Source organism: Lithobates pipiens, unplaced genomic scaffold (assembly GCF_037356315.1).
Source record: "Lithobates pipiens isolate NorthernLeopardFrog02 unplaced genomic scaffold, aLitPip1_a1.2 Scaffold_27, whole genome shotgun sequence".
NCBI lineage: Eukaryota > Metazoa > Chordata > Amphibia > Anura > Ranidae > Lithobates > Lithobates pipiens.
In genome coordinates, this window is record NW_027507788.1 from 230,024,341 (window position 1) to 230,045,148 (window position 20,808).

Here is a 20,808-nt window from a genome sequence, read left to right on the forward strand (position 1 = left end):
CCCCTCTGTTCTCCCCGGGGTCTGCTCCAGTCCCCCTCTGTTCTCCCCGGGGTCTGCTCCAGTCCCCCTCTGTTCTCCCCGGGGTCTGCTCCAGTCCCCCATTGTTCTCCCCGGGGGCCGGTTCCAGTCCCCCTCTGTTCTCCCTGGGTCTGCTCCGGCCCCCCTCTGTTCTCCCCGGGGTCTGCTCCAGTCCCCCTCTGTTCTCCCCGGGTTCTGCTCCAGTCCCCCTCTGTTCTCCCCGGGTCTTCTCCAGTCCCCCTCTGTTCTCCCCGGGTCTGCTCCGGTCCCCCTCTGTTCTCCCCGGGTCTGCTCCGGTCCCCCTCTGTTCTCCCCGGGTTCTGCTCCGGTCCCCCTCTGTTCTCCCCGGGTCTGCTCCGGTCCCCCTCTGTTCTCCCTGGGTCTGCTCCGGTCCCCCTCTGTTCTCCCCGGGGTCTGCTCCAGTCCCCCTCTGTTTTCCCTGGGTTCTGCTCCGGCCCCCCTCTTTTCTCCCGGGGTCTGCTCCGGCCCCCTTCTGTTCTCCCCGGGTTCTGCTCCGGGCCCCCTCTGTTCTCCCCGGGTCTGCTCGGACCCGGTCCCCCTCTGTTCTCCCCGGGTCTGCTCCGGCCCCCCTCTGAAGGATGTATGGGGGTGGGGGAGGTCCTATAAGAAGGCTGTATGGGGGGGTGAGGGAGGTCCTAACAGAAGGATGTATGGGGGTGGGGGAGGTCCTAACAAAAGGATGTATGGGGGTGGGGGGGGTCCTATAACAAAGGATGTACAGAGCACCCCTAGATTGCCGTGTTGCGAGGAATCCATATTTTACATTTTTGTCCGGTTTCTAGAAAAATGTAGCAACTGCAGATTGTGATTTTTATTAGCATTACTAGAAGACTTATTCATATATTTGCAGCACTTTGTTATCCATTTATATGATGAATCAGCTTGTTAAATCCTCTGTGTAGTGAATACTCGGCCTCGGTGGCAGACATAGGTATGTGTGTTCCTGGACTCCTCACCGGTTGGAATTCGGAGATCCTTCCTGCCAGAAGTGTCATTTCCTCTTTAAGGCTCTGAAGTTGGTGACGGCAGTAAATGAAGCCATTTAGGATGAGCCGGTGCTACAGAAATGTGACTCCGCCTTGACACCACTTGAGTCTTTCATTAATAATATGGCAGCAACCCACTGCAGGGTGATCCCTTCCTTTAATTACAGGGATGAAAAAAAACTTCCAGGGTCACTCCCTTCTTCCGGAATGATAAAGAGCTCAGCCGCCTATCTGGAGAAAAGTGCTGACACAGCATTTCTGGGTCACTCCGCTCAAAGCTTCTATTTCAGATCTGATCATGTGGAGTCCGGTTTGAATCGCCCAACCAGATAGTCAGTCGGCAACTCCAAAGGTGACACCTTGACTCCTAGCCCCACCTATTCCATAGCTGTGGTGGGTTGGCAAGGAAGGGATTCCTGCTGCTGAGGTGCCCAAACAAGCCATTGTGGGATGCAGCTCTTCACCCACCATCTATTTTAAGTAGAGTGACTCTTTAAGTAAAGGAGGGCAGAGGCTAAACACTTGCACTGCCCGCCATTGCTGGTGCATCACCGGCCGCCATCACTGGAGCAGCACCTATATGGGCGAAATATTGTCCCGAAGGAGCTGCGGCAAGTGAAGAAGGGGTTTAGATACTAAGCACTTGCATTGGCCACCATTTCTGGAGCAGCACCATCCACCATCTTTGGGGCAGCACTGTCCACCATGGCTGGGAAATCCCGGGCCACTATCACTGGGGCAGCCTTGTCCACCATTGCTGGGGCATCATGGGCCACCATCACTGGAGCATAAACATCCACCATTAATGGGGCAACCCAGGCCACCATCACTGGGGCAGCGCTATGCAGCATTGCTGGAGGCAGTACTTTCAACTATAGCTGGGGCATCATAGGTCACCATCAATTGAGCAGCACTGTCCACCATTGTTGGGGCAGCATTGTCCACCATAGCTGGGGCATTATGGGTAACCATCACCGGAGAAGCACCATCCACAATCACTGGGCAGCACTATCCACCATTGCTGGGGCAGTACTTTCCACTATAGCTGGGGCATCATATGTCACCATCAATGGAGCAGCACTGTCCACCATTGTTGGGGCAGCATTGTCCACCATAGCTAGGGCATTATGGGTAACCATCACTGGAGAAGCACCATCCACAATCACTGGGCAGCACTATCCACCATTGCTGGGGCAGTACTTTCCACTATAGCTGGGGCATCATAGGACACCATCACTGGAGCAGCACTGTCCATCATAGCTGGGGTATCCCAGGGCACCATCACTGGGGCAGCACTGTCCACCATAGCTGGGGAATCTGGGGGCCACCATCACTGGGGCAGCACTGTCCACCATAGCTGGGGAATCTGGGGGCCACCATCACTGGGGTAGCACTGTCCACCATAGCTGGGGAATCCCAGGCCACTATCACTGGGGCAGCCTTGTCCACCATAGGTGGGGCATCATGGGTCACCATCACTGGAGAAGCACCATCCACCATTGCTGGGGCATCATGGACCACCATCACTGGAGAACAACTATCCGCCATTAATGGGGCAACCCAGGCCACCATCACTGGGGCAGCACTGTCCATTATAGCTGGGGCATCCTAGCCGCCATCACTGGGGGCAACGCGGTCCACCATTGTTGGGGCATCTCTGACCACCATTACCGGAGCAGCACCTATATGGGCTAAATATTGACCTGAAGGAGCTGCAGCATCTCTGCTCCTGCCAGTTTCTGATTGGTTGCTGCTGATCAACGTTTGCATTTTCGGAAGCCATTGTGCTTGAAGTACAACCTGCGTGCACCAGATATTATTTATTACTGGTATTCATGTAGTGCTGACAGTTTACATTTACACCTGTCAGCTTGCAATCTAAAGTCCCAATCCCACATACTAGGACGAGTTTAGGCAGGAGACAATTACCCTACCAGCCCGTCTTTGGAGTGGAGGGGGGGGTGAGGGGGTACAGGAGTATTCCTATGCAAACACAGGGGGAACATGCCCTCCTAACCCACTTGCATTGAATTGTATTGTCTCCCTTTATACTGTAAAGCGCTGTGCAAACTGTTAGCACAATATAAATCCTTTATAATAATAGTAATAACAGCATGCAAACTCCATGCAGATCATGTCCTGGCTGGGATTGTGAACTGAGCACCCCGGTGCTGCAAGGTGGAAAAAAAGCCTCTGTGCTGCCCATAAATATGTCTTCAGGCCGCTCTCCTGAGGTTGCTGTGAGCTTCACTGGTCATGTGAACAGGCCGGCATCGGTATTTTAGTATCTTTTTTTGGTGAGGACGTTACTCATTGCCCTGTAATGTGGTAATGGATGTGATTTTGCTGGTATACATCCTCAGTAAATGTATCGTTGTGTAATATTATTCCAGCCTTTTTCACAGATTCCGGTGAGTCAAATTGTCAACAAAATGTAATGACTTTGCTTCCTCTCCCCTCCCCCCCCCGGTGAAGTTGGGTTGTCCATCCGCACATTCATAATACGGCCCATTCACAATTCTCCCAGAATCTCCGGGCAGGTCACCTCGTGTGACACAAAGGCCTCATTTGTCTGTCATAAGCAAGGCTGTCGATTTTTTTTTTTCCCCTCCACTGCCCCTCCCCCCCCCCCCCTCCCCAACGCTCGGAGGCAAGTGAAGATTTTTTTTTTTTTTTTGAGTAGCAAAAATAATCTTTTTTTAGAGCGTGTATAAATATTTTAAGTCTTCATTAAAACATTTGAATTGCAGTTGGATGGAGCAGAGCGTAGTTGGGCATCCTGCGCGCTGACAGAAGGGCTTTGGTGGTGACAGGATTGTGACGCACGGGCAATTAAGGCCGGAGTTACGAGGCAAGGCTGTCAGGTGGGGGCAGGGAGGCCCCCAAGGCTTCTGACTATACAATGGGATTGTACGGCACAAATATAGAGAGGAGGAAGGAAGGCTTGTTGTAGTTTATTGATGATAGAAGCTGGGCCGGGTTCACACTTTTTTTCTTTTCTTTTTTTACATGGGGGGGAGGGGGGGGGGCGTGGATCGGACCGACAGACGCCACAACCGGCCCATAGTGTGGAAGAGCTTCTTCGACCAGATTGGTCATTTCCTTGTTTTGTTAGCTCTCGTCACTTCTGTTCATCCAAATCGGGGGGGGAGGGGGGGGGTTCCAAACTATCTCCAAACATGGGGCCGGTTTATTGTCCTTCAGACTTTAGGGGAGCCGGTAGGGTCGCCACCTTTCACCTTTCAAGCCAAACCCAAACACTTTAGCGGCACAGGGCACACTTTTTTCCGTAGTATACACTGTAGCGGGGTTCCTCGACCAGGGTTCCCTAGGGTTCCTTCACAGGTTGCTAGAGGTTCCTTCACAGGTTGCTAGAGGTTCCTTGAGCAATGAGCAAATTCTACCTCTTAGATAGTTTCCCATGGACACCATTGATCTATTTCCCTATCTGTACAGGGGGGGGGGGGGGTTGTTACCAATGACCACAAGTGTAGGGGGCATTCTTTCCACTGACCATCACACTAATGTATCATGAGTTGTAGATATAGTAATTATTAGTAGGGGGACCCTGATACCGGAAATTTATTTCAAGGGTTCCTCTGTGTTGGAAAGGTTGAGAAAAGGCAGAAAGGCTGCACTATAGGATTATAAAAGACTTGGGACACCTCTGGGTATCCTGTGGTAATGCAGCTCGCTGCGGCAAACAGTGGGCATGGCCAAACTGCTTTTGCTAACATCATCGCCAACTCCTTCCCCCCCCCCCCCCAGTAATGCCAAACCTGTCCCCAGACAGCGACCCGTAGCTCCCGGACAGCAACAGATTTTTGTGTGACCATCTCAGTTACTTGGGGAGCCACAGCCCAGTCTGAATAATGTGTCCGGGTTTCAGGCAAGACTGAATTGTCTGTCCGGGTGAATCCTGAACAAGTGGCAACCCTAGGGGTTGGACTGTGGCCATTGAGAGTAGAAAAAGTCTGGATGTCATGCCCCAACTTTCTGGGGTCATTGGTAGGAATTGTGCCCCATCTTTGGTATCATTGGTGGGAATTGGGTCACTTTGTTGGTGTTGGGGGGGGGGGGGGGGATGATTGACATCAGTGGATGAAATAGAGGCCCAAGGGGGTGGATACAAGCAAGAAAGGGGCCACAGTCTGGAGACCAGGGATCTAAAGCCCTGGTGCCCAACCTGCAGCCGAGGGCAACATGTAGCCCTTTGGTATTGGAAATGTTGAGTATTGATTTGTAAAGGGGCCTCTTAAAGCGGGAGTCCGCCGGGAGTCTTTTTTTTTTTAAAGCCAGCAGCTACAAATACTGCAGCTGTTGACTTTTAAAATAGTGACACTTACCCGCCCAGCGCGCCCGCGATGTCGGCACCCGAAGCCGATCTCTCGATCGTCTCTCGGGTGCTGCCGCCGCCATCTTGGGTATGGGAATCAGGAAGTGGAGCATTTCGGCTTTATTTCCCAGTTCCCTACTGCACATGCGCGAGTCGCGCTGCGCAATAAGGATGGTCCCCGCTGCCTCTGAGATCCGTGTGTTTCCCAGCAGGCAGCGGGGGACTTTCGGAAAGGGGCGTAGATTCTGCGGAAAGGGGCGTACCTTCTGCAGAATCTACGCCGGAAGTGGGTGCAGATACCTGTACTGTACAGGTACCTGCACCCCCCTCCCCCCTGAAAGGTGCCAATTGTGGCGCCGGAGGGGGGGGGGGGTTCCAATGAGCGGAAGGTCCACTTTAGGGTGGAGCTCCGCTTTAATAACCGGAATCTCTGGCAGTCCTTATGTAACATGTCGCTAGTCTCAGCCCGTCTCCCACAGCGTGACTTCACCCTCCCACCACTCCCCTCCAACAATCTCCCACCACTCCCGTCCAACAATCTCCCACCACTCCCGTCCAACAATCTCCCACCACTCCTGTCCCACAATCTCCCACCATTTCCTCCAGTTAAGTCTTCGGTCTACGACAGTTCTTCTGCGTCATTACATATAGGGTTTTTTTTTTCACATTTGAGGCCCCCCCTACACCTTGCAAGTTGAAAACCACTGGTCTATAGCCGATTCGTTTTATTTTGGATTTGGATGGAGCTGGAAATGGGTAAAACCACTGCTAGTGGTGGGTTGGGTTTTGTTGTGTGTTTTTTTCCCCCTCTATCTGTGTCCCATTGGTGGGATCTCCATTGGCTTCTGTTCTGCAGATACAACAGGAAGAGATAAGAAGTCTCTCCAAAGTAAGGGAATCCCCCTCCCCCTCCACAGATGTCGCAACTACAAGTTCCTCAAATGGATATTTTCTCCTTTCTTCCTTTTCTGCTGGCAGCGAAACACTTTGGCTTTTCCCCCATTTCCATCCTTGATGACAATGATCGACAAGTGGAGTGAGTCTCCCTAACAGGGGCACAAACTGCAATTTAAAAAAAATAAACTAAACCGGGGGGTTCTAACGTGTCACAAATGTATCCAAAGCTTACAAAAAAGAATCCAGAATTCAGTAAGATACTTGAAGGCCATAATGTCACCACGGGTGGTCACCACGGGTGGTCGCTGCTGACAGCGGCTACAGTAAACCCCTGGATACAATTTTACACTTTAAAAATAAAGGTTTTTGGTTAACAGGAGAAACCGCAAGTTTCTTTTTCTTCTCCTTTTTTTCTGCACACTTCTGGCCAACTGAACCTTCTGAGAGTCCGGTGAGGGCCACAGAGATGTTTAGACATTCACCCAAGAAGAGCTTCAGATCCTTCATATATTGGGGCCCATTCACATCACGTCAGGAGTCTCTGTTATATGTTGTGTGCGTTTGTTTTGTTTTTGTTTTTGTTTTTTGCCCTTTCATTTTTAATTTGCCCCTCACATGCATCTGAAGATCACGTATTTTTAGTCATTTTCTGATTCTGATGAATGTGTATTTATATCAATTCATTGTTGTACTTTGAAGGGTGTCTTATTTATTGTGTTGGGGGTCATTAGAAATATAAAGAATGCCCCCCCCCCCCCCGAGAGCCAATGTTTGGCAACAGTCTACACAAACCTTTACAGACCGGTTCAGGCCGCGCTGGGAGCGCGTGTGACACGTCCGTCTGTAGCAGGTGCTCGCCAGTTGTTGTGTCATTAATGAGCAGCTTTCACGCTTTCGCTACAGTTGACAAGTGTTGTCTGTTCTTGTCGGAAGCACATTGTGGGGAACGGCCATATTGTTTGCTGTGCTAAAGTGTTCATGTGTCCATAGAGCGTGACTAAAAGTGCCTGTAAGCCTTGCACATGAAATCTGAGCAAAGCCTATCCCTCTATAGTGTGTACTTGTCTCAGTCCAGAGCACTAAGTGTCATTTCTCTCTGCTGCCTCCTTCCTCTGCTATCTGCATGAGTCATTTCTGACAAGTTTTCCTGACAACAAGAGATAAAAGGTGACAGGGGAGGAGCTCCAGCACACAGCCTGTGATTGATAGCCTCAGCTCTGTTCCTGTGAGCTGTGTGGAGGGGGTGTGTTCCTTCCTTCCAAACAGCTCTGCGCTTATCTCAGAGCTCTCCTCACTGACCACTGCAGAGTGTAATTTCAGCTACCCCCTTTTTTTCTGAATTCTCAGACAAGCTTTATAAATTCACCACTTTGAACAAATGTAAAGGAGAGAGGACTGCAGCTAAACAGGTACAACTTATGTACCTGTTTAGGGGAAGTCACTTAACTGGGTATATGGAGGGTTTGCAGCCACTTTAATTATGACAACTAATTGTCCATTGAGCATTAATAAACTACTGGAAATAAAAACACCATGAACATCTCTGACTTCTGAAGACTCTACAAGCAACCTTCTACTCTACTGCTACTAATGAGCTGAAGACCCCATGAGAAACCTTCTACTCTACTGCTTCTAATGAGCTGAAGACCCCATGAGAAACCTTCTACTCTACTGCTTCTAATGAGCTGAAGACCCCATGAGAAACCTTCTACTCTACTGCTGCTATTGAGCTGAGGACCCCATAAGCAACCTTCTACTCTACTGCTGCTATTGAGCTGAAGACCCCATGAGAAACCTTCTACTCTACTGCTACTAATGAGCTGAAGACCCCATGAGCAACCTTCTACTCTACTACTTCTAATGAGCTTAAGACCCCATGAGCAACCTTCTACTCTACTGCTGCTAATGAGCTGAAGACCCCATGAGCAACCTTCTACTCTACTGCTGCTAATAGGCTGAAGACCCCATGAGCAACCTTCTACTCTACTGCTGCTAATGGGCTGAAGACGCCATGAGCAACCTTCTGCTCTACTGCTGCTAATGGGCCGAGGACCCCATGAGCAACCTTCTACTCTACTGCTGCTAATAGGCTGAAGACCCCATGAGCAACCTTCTACTCTACTGCTGCTAATAGGCTGAAGACCCCATGAGCAACCTTCTACTCTATTGCCGCTAATAGGCTGAAGACCCCATGAGCAACCTTCTACTCTACTGCTGCTAATAGGCTGAAGACCCCATGAGCAACCTTCTACTCTACTGCTGCTAATGGGCTGAAGACCCCATGAGCAACCTTCTACTCTACTGCTGCTAATGGGCTGAAGACCCCATGAGCAACCTTCTGCTCTACTGCTGCTAATGGGCTGAAGACCCCATGAGCAACCTTCTGCTCTACTGCTGCTAATGGGCTGAGGACCCCATAAACTAACTTCTACTCTACTGCTTTGAGCTGAGGACCCCATGAGCAACCTTCTACTCTACTGCAGCTGATGAGCTAAAACTACCACTATGCTTTTCTAAGTGCCAACAGGGTGCATGCTGGGACTTGTAGTATCTTGAATCCACCAGGAAATTATTGTGTTTTCCACAGAAATGGAATGTGGTAGATACTTTCTGACTGGAACATTTTCTGAAGGAACAAAATCTAATTTTGTAGCAGTAGAAGACTGAGCTAGGCGCTGGTTCCATCACCATTCAACGGTTTTAATTCCTCCTTCCTCTGGAATAACCTGGATATTTTGGGAATGTTTACGAACACTGTGGGAGTTAATTTACTAAAACTGGAGAGCGCAAAGTTTGGTGCAGCTGCGCGTGGGAGCCAATCAGCTTCTAACTTCAGCTTCTTCAATGGAGCTTTGACCATAAATCCTGGAAGCTGATTGGTTTCCTAGCAGAGCTGCACCAGGTTTTGCGCTCTCCAGTTTTAGTGACTCCACCTCACTGAACGTTGGTTGTTGACTCTCCAATGAAACGATTCCCACACCTCCTGGTATAACAAATGAGCCTTGGACACGATAATGAATTCGGAATTTCTCTGTTATTTTTCGGAACCATCAACATCGTTCTAAGGTGATTCTTCTGAAAATCTTTACTTGCTAAAGGGATAACAAATTGGGCAAATCAAGAATTCAGATGGAATGTTTTTGCCGGCATTGCAGGAAGGCATTCTTGCTGGGTTGTGCCGGGTTCTGGCACACTGTATAGCCAAATAATGTATTTCCAGAACTTGTGTTTCTTGGACCCAACTAAACCACGACTAAAAGGGTTCCTTCACAATTTTCAGGCTGCTTCTCACAAGCTGGGGTCACAATGAAAACCCTTACAAGGTAGATCATATCCAAGGGTGACTACACTGCCTGGGCATATCCTAAACATGGCACCTCTTTGGAAGACTCTTATTGCCAACCATGTTATTGCTGAAGGTTAACCTCAACAATGGCACTCAGGACTGGTCTATCCTCCAATGTCCATGCAGAGAAGAAGTTGGTTTTTGCACGGTACTCCAACCACGGAGAGTCTCATAAATCCTCTCACTAGGCCTGCAACGCTGTCCTGCCTTCTTGTTGTTGGGTTACTGACTGGTTACCATGAGTTACTGGATTTTAGTGCATAGCTTTATTAGAAGATAAGCTTTATTGTGCTTTTGTACATATTAACCTGTCCTCTCCACAAAGTTGACTCCCTTTTTTCCTTTAGTTAGTATGTTGATAATGCTGGTTACATTTTTATTATCTTGTCAGGGAGGCTCTTTGTACTACATTGTTGGTGGTAAGTTAATGAGATTTTTCATTCACTCTTTTTTTTTTGTAATCTCCAATGGTACATGTGGGGGGATAGTTCAAAATGGCCTCTTCTGGGTTCCATCAGTAAAGTGCCATGAGTCCTATACAGCCCTGTCCCCAGCAGTCCATTTCATCTGTCATCCAGATACAGAGGCCAGAAGATGGAAAATAATGACAGCTGCCCGTTGTACATCACGGCGGCTCTTGGCCCAAACGACCATGAAGACGTCGATCCTGATTACGGCACCTTTTTCCATTGCGCCAAAAAACCTTCTAAATGTCGCCTTTGTCTAATTTCCCCTTTTCCACCTCTCACCACATGACTGTCTACACGATTCCTGGAAGGCGTAGGTTAACCTCATTGAAAAAGTTTTCTCTGTTCAACAACTTCATGTTATTATAGGCGGTTATTTTCCACAACGTTTTAGTCGGGGGAACCGCGTGCCTGAAGGTCCTTAATGCTCGCTAATGGACATTCTCCACACATCCAGGAAAAGTGCTTAGACCTGTCACTTTGTGTGCATTAGGCAACCACTGGCAGACACACTTATCCACAAAGTCCTTTTCTTCCGGAAGCAAGTCTCTTCTAAAGTATTAAAGAGGAACTTTACCCCACCCCCTCCCATACTTTTTTTTTTTATGCCCTCTTACCTTTTTGCTGGGTTGCCCTTCATAGCCATAGACGATCAGCATATTCAGTGTTGCTCTGCAATACCCACCATTTCTATGCTACTCGCCCGGCCCTGTGCAGCCATCTTGCTCTGGTCACATGTGGGAGTTGGCCCCCTTGATCACGCACAGTGGCACATCATCAGGGGGCCGGTGTTCTGTCAAAATAGCCAATTCATCAAAATCTCCAATTTGGTCACTTCCGGTTACCGTAAACCATCAGTAATTGGAGATTTATTTTTTTGACACAAAACCGGCAACCTTCTACACTCCGGTACACGGTATTATGAGCGGGTATTGTTAGTCCGCTCCAATACTAACCAACAAAATGGCCGCCTCCACGGCGGCGACATTTTTTTTCGTTGTTACCCGCCGGTTGTTGTGTTAAAACAGCAAAGTGTTCATCACATCCCGGTATAGTGTCAAAACGGCAAGACATCGAAAATCTCCAATTACTGATGGTCTACAGTAACCGGAGGTGAGGTCATTGGAGATCTTGATGAATTGGGTCATTTTGACAGAACACCGGCTCCCTGATGATGTGCCACTGTGCGTGATCAGGGGGCCAACTCCCAGATGTGACCAGAGCAAGATGCACCGGCTGCAAGACCCACAAAGAGACAGCCAGCCCCCCCCCCAGATGATGCAACGCAGTGCTCTGAGGACGCCTGGAACGTGTCACCATGTGTGTTCCAGGAGGGTGCCGAGCAGCTGGAGGACATCATTATCTAATGCAGGGGGGGCTTTCCAAAGGGTATTTAAATCATAATAAACATAAATGTGCTGTTGTGTGAATGGAGGGGGGGCTAGAGTGATGGAGAAGGGTGAAGATTCAATTAAAGGCATGGATGCTCAACCTGTGGCCCGTCAGCTGTTGCGGAACTACAAATCGCATCATGACTCATCATGCATCATCGTGCCCCATCGTGCCTCATCGTGCCCCATCGTGCCTCATCGTGCCCCATCGTGCCTCATCGTGCCCCATCGTGCCTCATCGTGCCCCATCGTGCCTCATCGTGCCTCATCGTGCCCCATCGTGCCTCATCGTGCCCCATAGTGCCTCATCGTGCCCCATCGTGCCTCATCGTGCCTCATCGTGCCCCATCGTGCCCCATCGTGCCTCATCATGCCTCATCGTGCCTCATCGTGCCTCATCGTGCCCCATCGTGCCCCATCGTGCCTCATCGTGCCCCATCGTGCCTCATCGTGTTTCATCGTGCCTCATCGTGCCTCATCATGCCTCATCCTGCCTCATGGTGGTGCACCCAAGTGTATGAAAAGCCAACCTTGTCCTCTTTTTATTTTTATTTTTTATTCCAAATAGAATAATATTTTAAATAGATGTTTAATAGGTCAGAAGATCCTATTTAATAATTTACCAAGCTAAAATCACATTGATAAAATATTCAGCTGCTTTAAGTTACCTGTGTGTGATTTTTTTTTTTTTTGATCAAATGTTTGTTCAGAAAATAATTTATCAAAATGTTTTTTCTTACCATCAGAGTCAACGAATTTCATTCAAAAGTCCTTAAAGTGTAAGTAAACCCCCCCCCCCACTATCGTTTTCCGCCAAGGAAGCCGCCATCTTGGCCAATGTGTACTCGACAACTGGCATGGCGCTGCACATGTGATCCGTTATGACACCAGCCATTGGATGGTTTGACAGTTTGGTTGAGAGCACAACCAATGAGAGTGTCACATTTCCCGAACGTGTTTTTTTATGGATGGGTTTACTTCCGCTTTAGATTTTCATATTTGAATGGAATCCTAGACGCATGAAAACAGTTTTATTAGAATACGTCTCGATATCAATCGGCTTCCACTGTGCTACATCCTTATAACTTATTGAAAAATGGGGGAGCACCAGCCTTGCTCCCCACAACCATCAAATTGAGGCGCCCCAAACAATTCAAAATTCCATCGTTTATTTATTCCATTAAAATAATACAGAAAAAAGAAAATTGGGAAAGTATCCTTTTATAGCATATTTTACATATTTCTACATATGAATACATTGTATCATAAGGCGTCATCTGGAATAACACACCTTATTATACAGTATCTTGATATTGGTAAGTTGGCGCCATGTGCTGGTAGTGATGGGTGTTTTACTTGCCGTCAATTTTGGGCAATTTTTGCAAATATTTTTATTTGTAAAGTGTATTTTAGAAATGTTTTAATTTTTTTTTTCTGTATTATTTTAGTGGAATAAATCATGTTTGTTTTTTTATTTGTTTGGCCACCTCATGTTGTGCCTGTAAAGTCCGATGGTTTTGGGGAGCAAGGCCAGTGCCCCCCATTTTTCGAATAATTACAATTTGAATTTTCTCATCACTACGGTCAGAAATTCTACTTGTATGTTTCCAGTTGTTGTTAGTTGAACTTTCGCAGGTGATTGAGGGTCACATTTTTAGGTTCTTTGTGATTCTACTTTTATATTGTTGGTGTTTAATCTCCGATACAGAAGCGTTTCCTGTTCTTTGTACGTTGCCCTCGGCCATATAGAATGAAAGGTCACAGTGAACAGTAACAGAGGTGCCTCTTCAGGTTCTGATAAAAAATAAATACATAAAAACCGGTTAAACTTTTAAAAAGTTAAAGGTGAATCTTTTTTACACGTCCTCCAATAGTAAAATGCAGGACCTGAAAGGCTTGGTGTGCAATCTTTATAGAGGTGTGATTCATCCGGCGTTCCGTGGACTCTGGTCAGTCCTGATGAAGTCAGTTGTGGAGTCGGGAGGGGCAGATCTGTACCCTGTACTTTTCATTATTGCACATGTTGTATCTTTGGGTGTTTCTTAATTTTTACAGAAGTAGAGTGCTTTTTTTTTTTTTTTCCTTCTGATTAAAACTAAGAGCACTGCTGAGATCATAAAATGCACCATAAACGTGTCAACTGTGCAGTGCTAGGTCTCTGCTCTATCGGTTATGTAACATTTCGTTTCTATTCTGTTACACAAATCTGATTTTCTGACTGTGAACTACGCATGACCATGGGGGGGTGTATAGACTTCACTGCAGATGGTGGTTCTAGCAGGAATTTAACCCATTGCCACAACCAGTGGTGTATTTTGGTTTTCTGCTGCCCAAGGCAAGACTAAAATTAAGCACCCCCCCATCTAAATTTGTCCCACCCCTTGCTAGTGGATATTTGGGGTCTAAGTGAGGCCTCTGATGGCTATTTGGGGTCCCTGGTGGCTATTTGGGGTCCCTGGTGGCTATTTGGGGTCTCTGGTGGCTATGCAGGGTCACTGGTGGCTATGCAGGGTCTCTGGTAGCTATGTGGGGCCTCTGGTGGCTATTTGGGGTCCCTGGTGGCTATTTGGGGTCTCTGGTGGCTATGCAGGGTCACTGGTGGCTATGCAGGGTCTCTGGTAGCTATGTGGGGCCTCTGGTGGCTATTCAGGGTCTCTGGTGGCTATTTAGGGTCTCTAGTGGCAATTCTGGGTCTCTGGTGGCTATGTGAGGCCTCTGGTTGCTATTCAGGGTCTCTAGTGGCTATTCAGGGTTTCTGGTGGCTATTTTGGTTCTCTGGTGGCTATTTGGGTTCTCTGGTGGCTATGTAGGGTCTCTGGTTGCTATGCAGGGTCTCTGGTAGCTATGTGGGGCCTCTGGTGGCTATTTGGGGTCCCTGGTGGCTATTTGGGGTCTCTGGTGGCTATGCAGGGTCACTGGTGGCTATGCAGGGTCTCTGGTAGCTATGTGGGGCCTCTGGTGGCTATTCAGGGTCTCTGGTGGCTATTCGGGGTCTCTAGTGGCAATTCTGGGTCTCTGGTGGCTATGTGAGGCCTCTGGTTGCTATTCAGGGTCTCTAGTGGCTATTTGGGTTCTCTGGTGGCTATTTGGGTTCTCTGGTGGCTATTTGGGTTCTCTGGTGGCTATGTAGGGTCTCTGGTTGCTATGCAGGGTCTCTGATGGCTATGTGGGGCCTCTGGTGGCTATTCGGGGTCTCTGGTGGCTATGTGGAGTCTCTGGTGGTTATTTGGTGTCTCTAGTTGCTATGAGGGGTCTCTGGTGGCTATGTAGGGTCTTTAGTGGCTATTTGAGGCTTCTGGTTGCTATGCAGGTTTGCTGATGGCTATGTGGGGTCTCTGATGGCTATGTGGGGCCTCTGGTGGCTATTCAGGGTCTCAGGTGGCTATGTGGAGTCTCTGGGGGTTATTTGGTGTCTCTAGTTGCTATGAGGGGTATCTGGTGGCTATTTTGGGTCTCTAGTGGCAATTTGGGGTCTATGGTTGCTATGAGGGGTCTCTGGTGGCTATGTAGGGTCTCTAGTGGCTATGTGGGGCCTCTGAAGGCTATGCAGTCCAAGCACGAATGAACCCCTGAGATCCAAGGGGTCACATCCTTAGATCTCACCACTGGGGGGGGGGGGGGTCACTTCCTCAGCTCTGAGGGGTTCATACCGGGACTTGCAGTCCTTCACTTTTGGGAGGGTCCCAGCCTGAACCCCTGAGATCTAAGCATGTGAGCCCCTCCAATGGTGGCCCACAACGCTGCAATGCAAGTCTAAATACAAGGCTACACTGTACGCCTTTTCACTCTGAAACCTGGGGGTAGAATTCTGAAAACACTGCTGTACCTTATGTGCCCCAGTGGCATCAATCACTAAAATAGTAATACATTTTCTGCCTTTGCTCCTGAGGGCCAGAATCCAAGTTATCTGTACCAGATACCACCAGCAGGTGGAGCTACAGGTGAACTGCGTGATTGCGGATCCCTTTTTAAGAGGAAAATCAATCCAGGGAATCCCCGTAGGTGAACTCATCACCTGTAGATGGTTTATGATTTGGCTGGAAAACCCATCAGACATGAGGCCTCTGTTTTTAAAGTGCTGATAAATGTCTGACTATAGCTGTCAAAACAAGGAGATTCCTAATAAAGGTTTATAGTCCTCTACCAGCAGTTTTATGCAAAAGCAAACTGAAGAACATTACACCGCGCTGTTCAATTCACCAGAAAACTAGCAATTCGCTGCTAAAAGTCTGACCATGCAAAGGACACCATGACTGCAAGATTCTGCCTCTAGCAACCAATCGTAATCCTGATGGCTTCTGTAGAGGTAGAAGGGTGGAGGTTAAAAAAAACTTTTCACTTCTGCATCCCTAACATAAATATGATCCACAGGAAAGTCTACTTTACAGTGGACCTAATCAGGTCTAAGTGCTTTACCATGGGTGCAGAAAGAGCCCAAGTCTGCCAAATCCAAATCTGAGACCTGCGCTATGCACAGGACCTTGATGACTCTCCAGGTTTCCAATCTTTCCCTTTCTCTCCTCCTGCATTTGGTCTTTCTGCTGTCAGGTTAAGCAGGCCTAAATGAAGTTGGAGAGGCTAGTTTAGATAAGGGGAAGCAGGCAAAACGTATGAGCATTTGGGCAATTCTGGTCTGTAGTGGTCCTCTGGCCATGACTGGTCTCTAGTGGTCCTCTGGCCATGTCTGGTCTTTAGTGGTACTCTGACCATGGGTATCTTGGCATTTCTGGTCTGTAGTGGTCCTCTGGGCATCTCTGGTCTCTAGTGGTCCTCTGCCCATGGCTGGCCTCTAGTGGTCCTCTGGCCATGGCTGGTCTCTAGTGGTCCTCTGGCCATGGCTGGTCTGCAGTGGTCCTCTGGCCATGGCTGGTCTCTAGTGGTCCTCTGGCCATGACTGGTCTCTAGTGGTCCTCTTGCCATGGCTGGCCTCTAGTGGTCCTCTGGCCATTGCTGGTCTCTAGTGGTCCTCTGGCCATGGCTGGCCTCTAGTGGTCCTCTGGCCATTGCTGGTCTCTAGTGGTCCTCTGTCCATGGCTGGTCTCTAGTGGTCCTCTGGCCATGGCTGGCCTCTAGTGGTCCTCTGGCCATTGCTGGTCTCTAGTGGTCCTCTGGCCATGGCTGGTCTCTAGTGGTCCTCTGGCCATGGCTGGTCTCTAGTGGTCCTCTGGCTATGGCTGGTCTCTAGTGGTCCTCTGGCCATTGCTGGTCTCTAGTGGTCCTCTGGCCATGGCTGGCCTCTAGTGGTCCTCTGTCCATGGCTGGTCTCTAGTGGTCCTCTGTCCATGGCTGGTCTCTAGTGGTCCTCTGTCCATGGCTGGTCTCTAGTGGTCCTCTGGCCATGGCTGGCCTCTAGTGGTCCTCTGTCCATGGCTGGTCTCTAGTGGTCCTCTGGCCATGGCTGGTCTCTAGTGGTCCTCTTTCCATGGCTGGTCTCTAGTGGTCCTCTGGCCATTGCTGGTCTCTAGTGGTCCTCTGGCCATTGCTGGTCTCTAGTGGTCCTCTGGCCATTGCTGGTCTCTAGTGGTCCTCTGGCCATTGCTGGTCTCCAGTGGTCCTCTGGTCATTGCTGGTCTCTAGTGGTCCTCTGTCCATGGCTGGTCTCTAGTGGTCCTAAGGGTTCAAGCTGCTGCACTGTAGTGCTGGAATTCCAAGTCTGTCCTCTTCCAAGAGTGTGAAGATTTTATGCTCTGTGTTCTGCTGGAAGAATACGTTTCTGGCCAGACTTTGTGTGATTATGACTGTGTGGTAGACTGTAAGCTCCTCAGGGGTAGAGACTGTTTCTGTACAGTGGATTATATCAGTTAGGTATAAACGCAAGAAATAAAAAAAAAAAGGTCAGATCTCTTCTAATGGATTACAGTTCAGGAAGTCCATTGCTTGGTCTCTTCTGTTCTTAAGAACTCCAGTAAATGTTTTATCTTCTCTCCTAATATTGAATGTAAAAGGAGTTTTTTGGTCCTGACTGTGTGAGGTCACTCCGGTATCTGATCGGTGTTGTGATTTTTTTCCCTTTTTCTAGATGAAGAAATGAACGCAGATGTTGGATTAGAAGTTCTCTGAAAAGTTGCCCTGACCACCAACCCACGATGACCACAGCCGGGCTCACCGCTCAAGATGTGTCACTGAAGAGCAGCTTCCAAGGCTTGATGTGTGCAAAGTCATGCTGGGCAAATCACAGCGACTATGATAAGTAAGTAACACTGCCCCCTTCTGTCCGTATAATGTACAGAAAATACTAAACTGCAATTCAGGCCAACTGCTAATGGGGCTGTTTTACAGACTAATGTATATGTAATGTTGGCCAACCAGTTCTGAGATTTATACACCCCTACCAGACAGCACAGTCAGGTCTGTGACCTCACTTCTTTTTTTTTCTACTGCAGTTGAACAATACATATTGGTCACCTTCCCACCCCCAGCTTGTGATTGGATGTTTAAAGAGCGTTATCAGGCTGGTGAAGTCCTCACTATTCTCTCAGTTGTAATGTCAGCAGGTTCCTTACCAGAACATGAGCATGCAACCGCACATGACAACTGTGCATGACAACCGCGCATGACAACTGTGCATGACAACCGTACCTCACAACCGTGCATGACAACCGCACATGACAACCGTGCCTGACAACCGTGCATGACAACCGCGCATGGCAACCGTGCATGACAACCACGCATGACAACAGTGCATGACAACCGTGCATGGCAACCGCGCATGACAACTGTGCCTGACAACCGTGCATGACAACCGCGCATGGCAACCGTGCATGACAACCACGCATGACAACAGTGCATGACAACCGCGCATGGCAACCGCGCATGACAACTGTGCATGACAACCACACATGAAAACCATGCATGACAACCTCACGTGACAACCTTGCATGACAGCCGTGCATGACAACCGTACCTGACAACCGTGCATGACAACCGTGCATGACAACCGTGCATGACAACCGTGCATGACAACCACGCATGACAACCGCGCATGACAACCGTGCATGACAACCACATATGACTGTCTCCCTGTGCTGGCCCTCCATTGCCCGGTCTTGAGTACTGCTGTGCAGGAGATTGAATCCAGACTGAGTCGGGTCACCTCCATGCGTTGGATTTAAAACTATGATGATTTCTTTGCGTTAAATGTTTTATCTTCTTGAAGTTGAGCTTTAAAATCTGGTCAAAATGTATCCAAACTGCAAGAAATGTTTCTGTTTTATTTCTCGGTCTTTATTCCTGAATCTTATCACTGACAATTATATGAATGTGGGGCTTTCAAGTGACTTAAATCTCATGAAGGTCCCGAATCTCACCCGGGGGACTCCAGTGGGGAGATCTCACAAAGCCGAGCGCTTTTATATCTCTAAAAAAAAAAATCTCTCATTTAGAATTCACAAATAATTTTGGAGCGTTTGATTTTTATGGTCGTGTTGCAATACAATATTTTACCAGCAGATGCTGCTGTTTTGATCTTAAATGGTTGCTAGTAAACGATGTATAACTTCTCATACCAAAAAAACAAAACAAAAACTTTCATGTCTGTTCTATATATAAAACGAGGATATGGAAGATTATGGATATTGAATACTGTACTTCCATTCTACTGTTTTACAAATGCAAAAAAAGAAATAAATAAAAAAGCAACAAGTGAAGTTGGTCACACTGGACAATTTTTGACTTTTTTTTTTTTTTTCTGGTAGTTCCCCTTTTATGTTTGTCATTAATTTAAAAAAAAAAAAAAACAATACTGATAATCATTTTGTGTTTTTCTTGTAGCACTTTCTATGGTATGGAGCCTTTGTCGTTACCCTACAGTATGAAATCTCCAGCACAACAGCAAATTTCATCTCTTGGTAAGCGCTGTTAATGTTTATCCATTTGTGGTGTTGCTGAATATTTACAAAAAATCCTGGGCCGGAAGGATTTACCCCCCCCCCCCCGTCATGACGAGGCCATTTTTTGCGATACGGCACTGTGTTGCGTTAGCTGACGATTGCGCGGTCGTGCGATGCTGTACCCAAACAAAATTGACGTCCTTTTTTTTTTTTGCAACAAATAGAGATTTCTTTTGGTGGTATTTGATCACCTCTGCGGTTTTTATTTTTTGCGCTATAAACAAAAAAAGAGCAACAATTTAAAAAAAATTTAATAAAAAAACAATATTTTTTACTTTTTTCTATAATAAATATCCCCCCCCCCTAAAAAAAAAATGTCTTCCTCAATTTAGGCCAATATGTATTCTTCTACATATTTTTGGTAAAAGAAAAAAACGCAATAAGTGTATATTGATTGGTTTGCACATAAGTTATAGTGTCTACAAATTAGGAGATAGATTTATGGCATTTTTATTATTTATTTATTTTTTACTAGTACTGACATTGATCAATGATTTTTAGCGGGACTGTGACATTGCGGCGGACAGATTGGTGACTTTTGACACTTTTTTTGGGACCGGTGACATTTTATACAGCAATCAGAGCTACAAATAGCCACTGATTACTGTGTAAACCTCACTGGCAGGGAAGGGGTTAACACTAGGGGGTGATCAAGGTGTTAAATGTGTTCCCTGGGAGGTGTTTCTAACTGTAGGGGGGAGGGGACTGACTGGAGGAGAAGAGAGAGATCGCTGTTCCTGATCACTAGGAACAACAGATCTCTCTACTCCCCTGACAGAATGGGGGATTTGTCTGTTTACATTGACAGATCCACGTTCTGCTCTCTGAGGTGCGATCGCGGGTGGCCGGGGGACGTCGCGGCTGCTGGACACGTGCACCGCCTCCGGTCTCGCGCACGCCCTCTATCGCTCATAAAGAGGCCGACGTACACCTACGGTGATTCGCACAGCCGTGCCAACGCTGCCGCAGTATAATGATGGCGGCTGGTCAGCAAGCGGGTAAAACAGAATTTTTTGCAGTCCAAACTGAGGGAGATTTGGAGCAGATTGGGGAAATGAGGGCAACACTTGAGTGGGGAAGGATTTGATCCGTGGTAGGGTTGTTATCGCTGTTTCCACATTGGGTAGCTTTCCCTATAGTAGACATGTGCGATTCATTCCGTTCTGAATCGAAGTTCAGAAATTTTTTCATTATTCGGAGATTCGGATGTATCTGAAAATTGAAACAAATTGAAGCGAATTTGAAATAATAGGTATATAGATTAATAAGAATGCGGCGCTACCTAAAAGTGCTAAAACTTGTGAAATAAATAATAATCCCAAATTCAATATACGAATTTACGAATTTGAAATAATGAAACAAAATTTTGTCCGAAAATCCAAATTGAATTCAAAAACTAGAAAATAGAGGAATAAAATTGAAAAAGCAAATGAATAGAATAAAACCGTCTTCCAAAA

The 20,808-nt window shown here is 47.6% G+C and overlaps 1 protein-coding gene across 2 annotated transcripts in view; it reads left to right on the forward strand.

Annotated features, from left to right (window-relative positions):
- Positions 1-20,808, forward strand: part of ERRFI1 (ERBB receptor feedback inhibitor 1) — a 52,244-nt gene that overhangs the window by 23,547 nt on the left and 7,889 nt on the right. For both annotated transcript variants that reach the window (XM_077458370.1, XM_077458371.1), the window contains exons 2-3: positions 17,482-17,652; positions 19,233-19,309. In XM_077458370.1, the coding sequence (XP_077314496.1) occupies positions 17,549-17,652; positions 19,233-19,309 (181 nt within the window). In that variant the 5' untranslated portion in view covers positions 17,482-17,548. The remainder of the gene's footprint in view (positions 1-17,481; positions 17,653-19,232; positions 19,310-20,808) is intronic.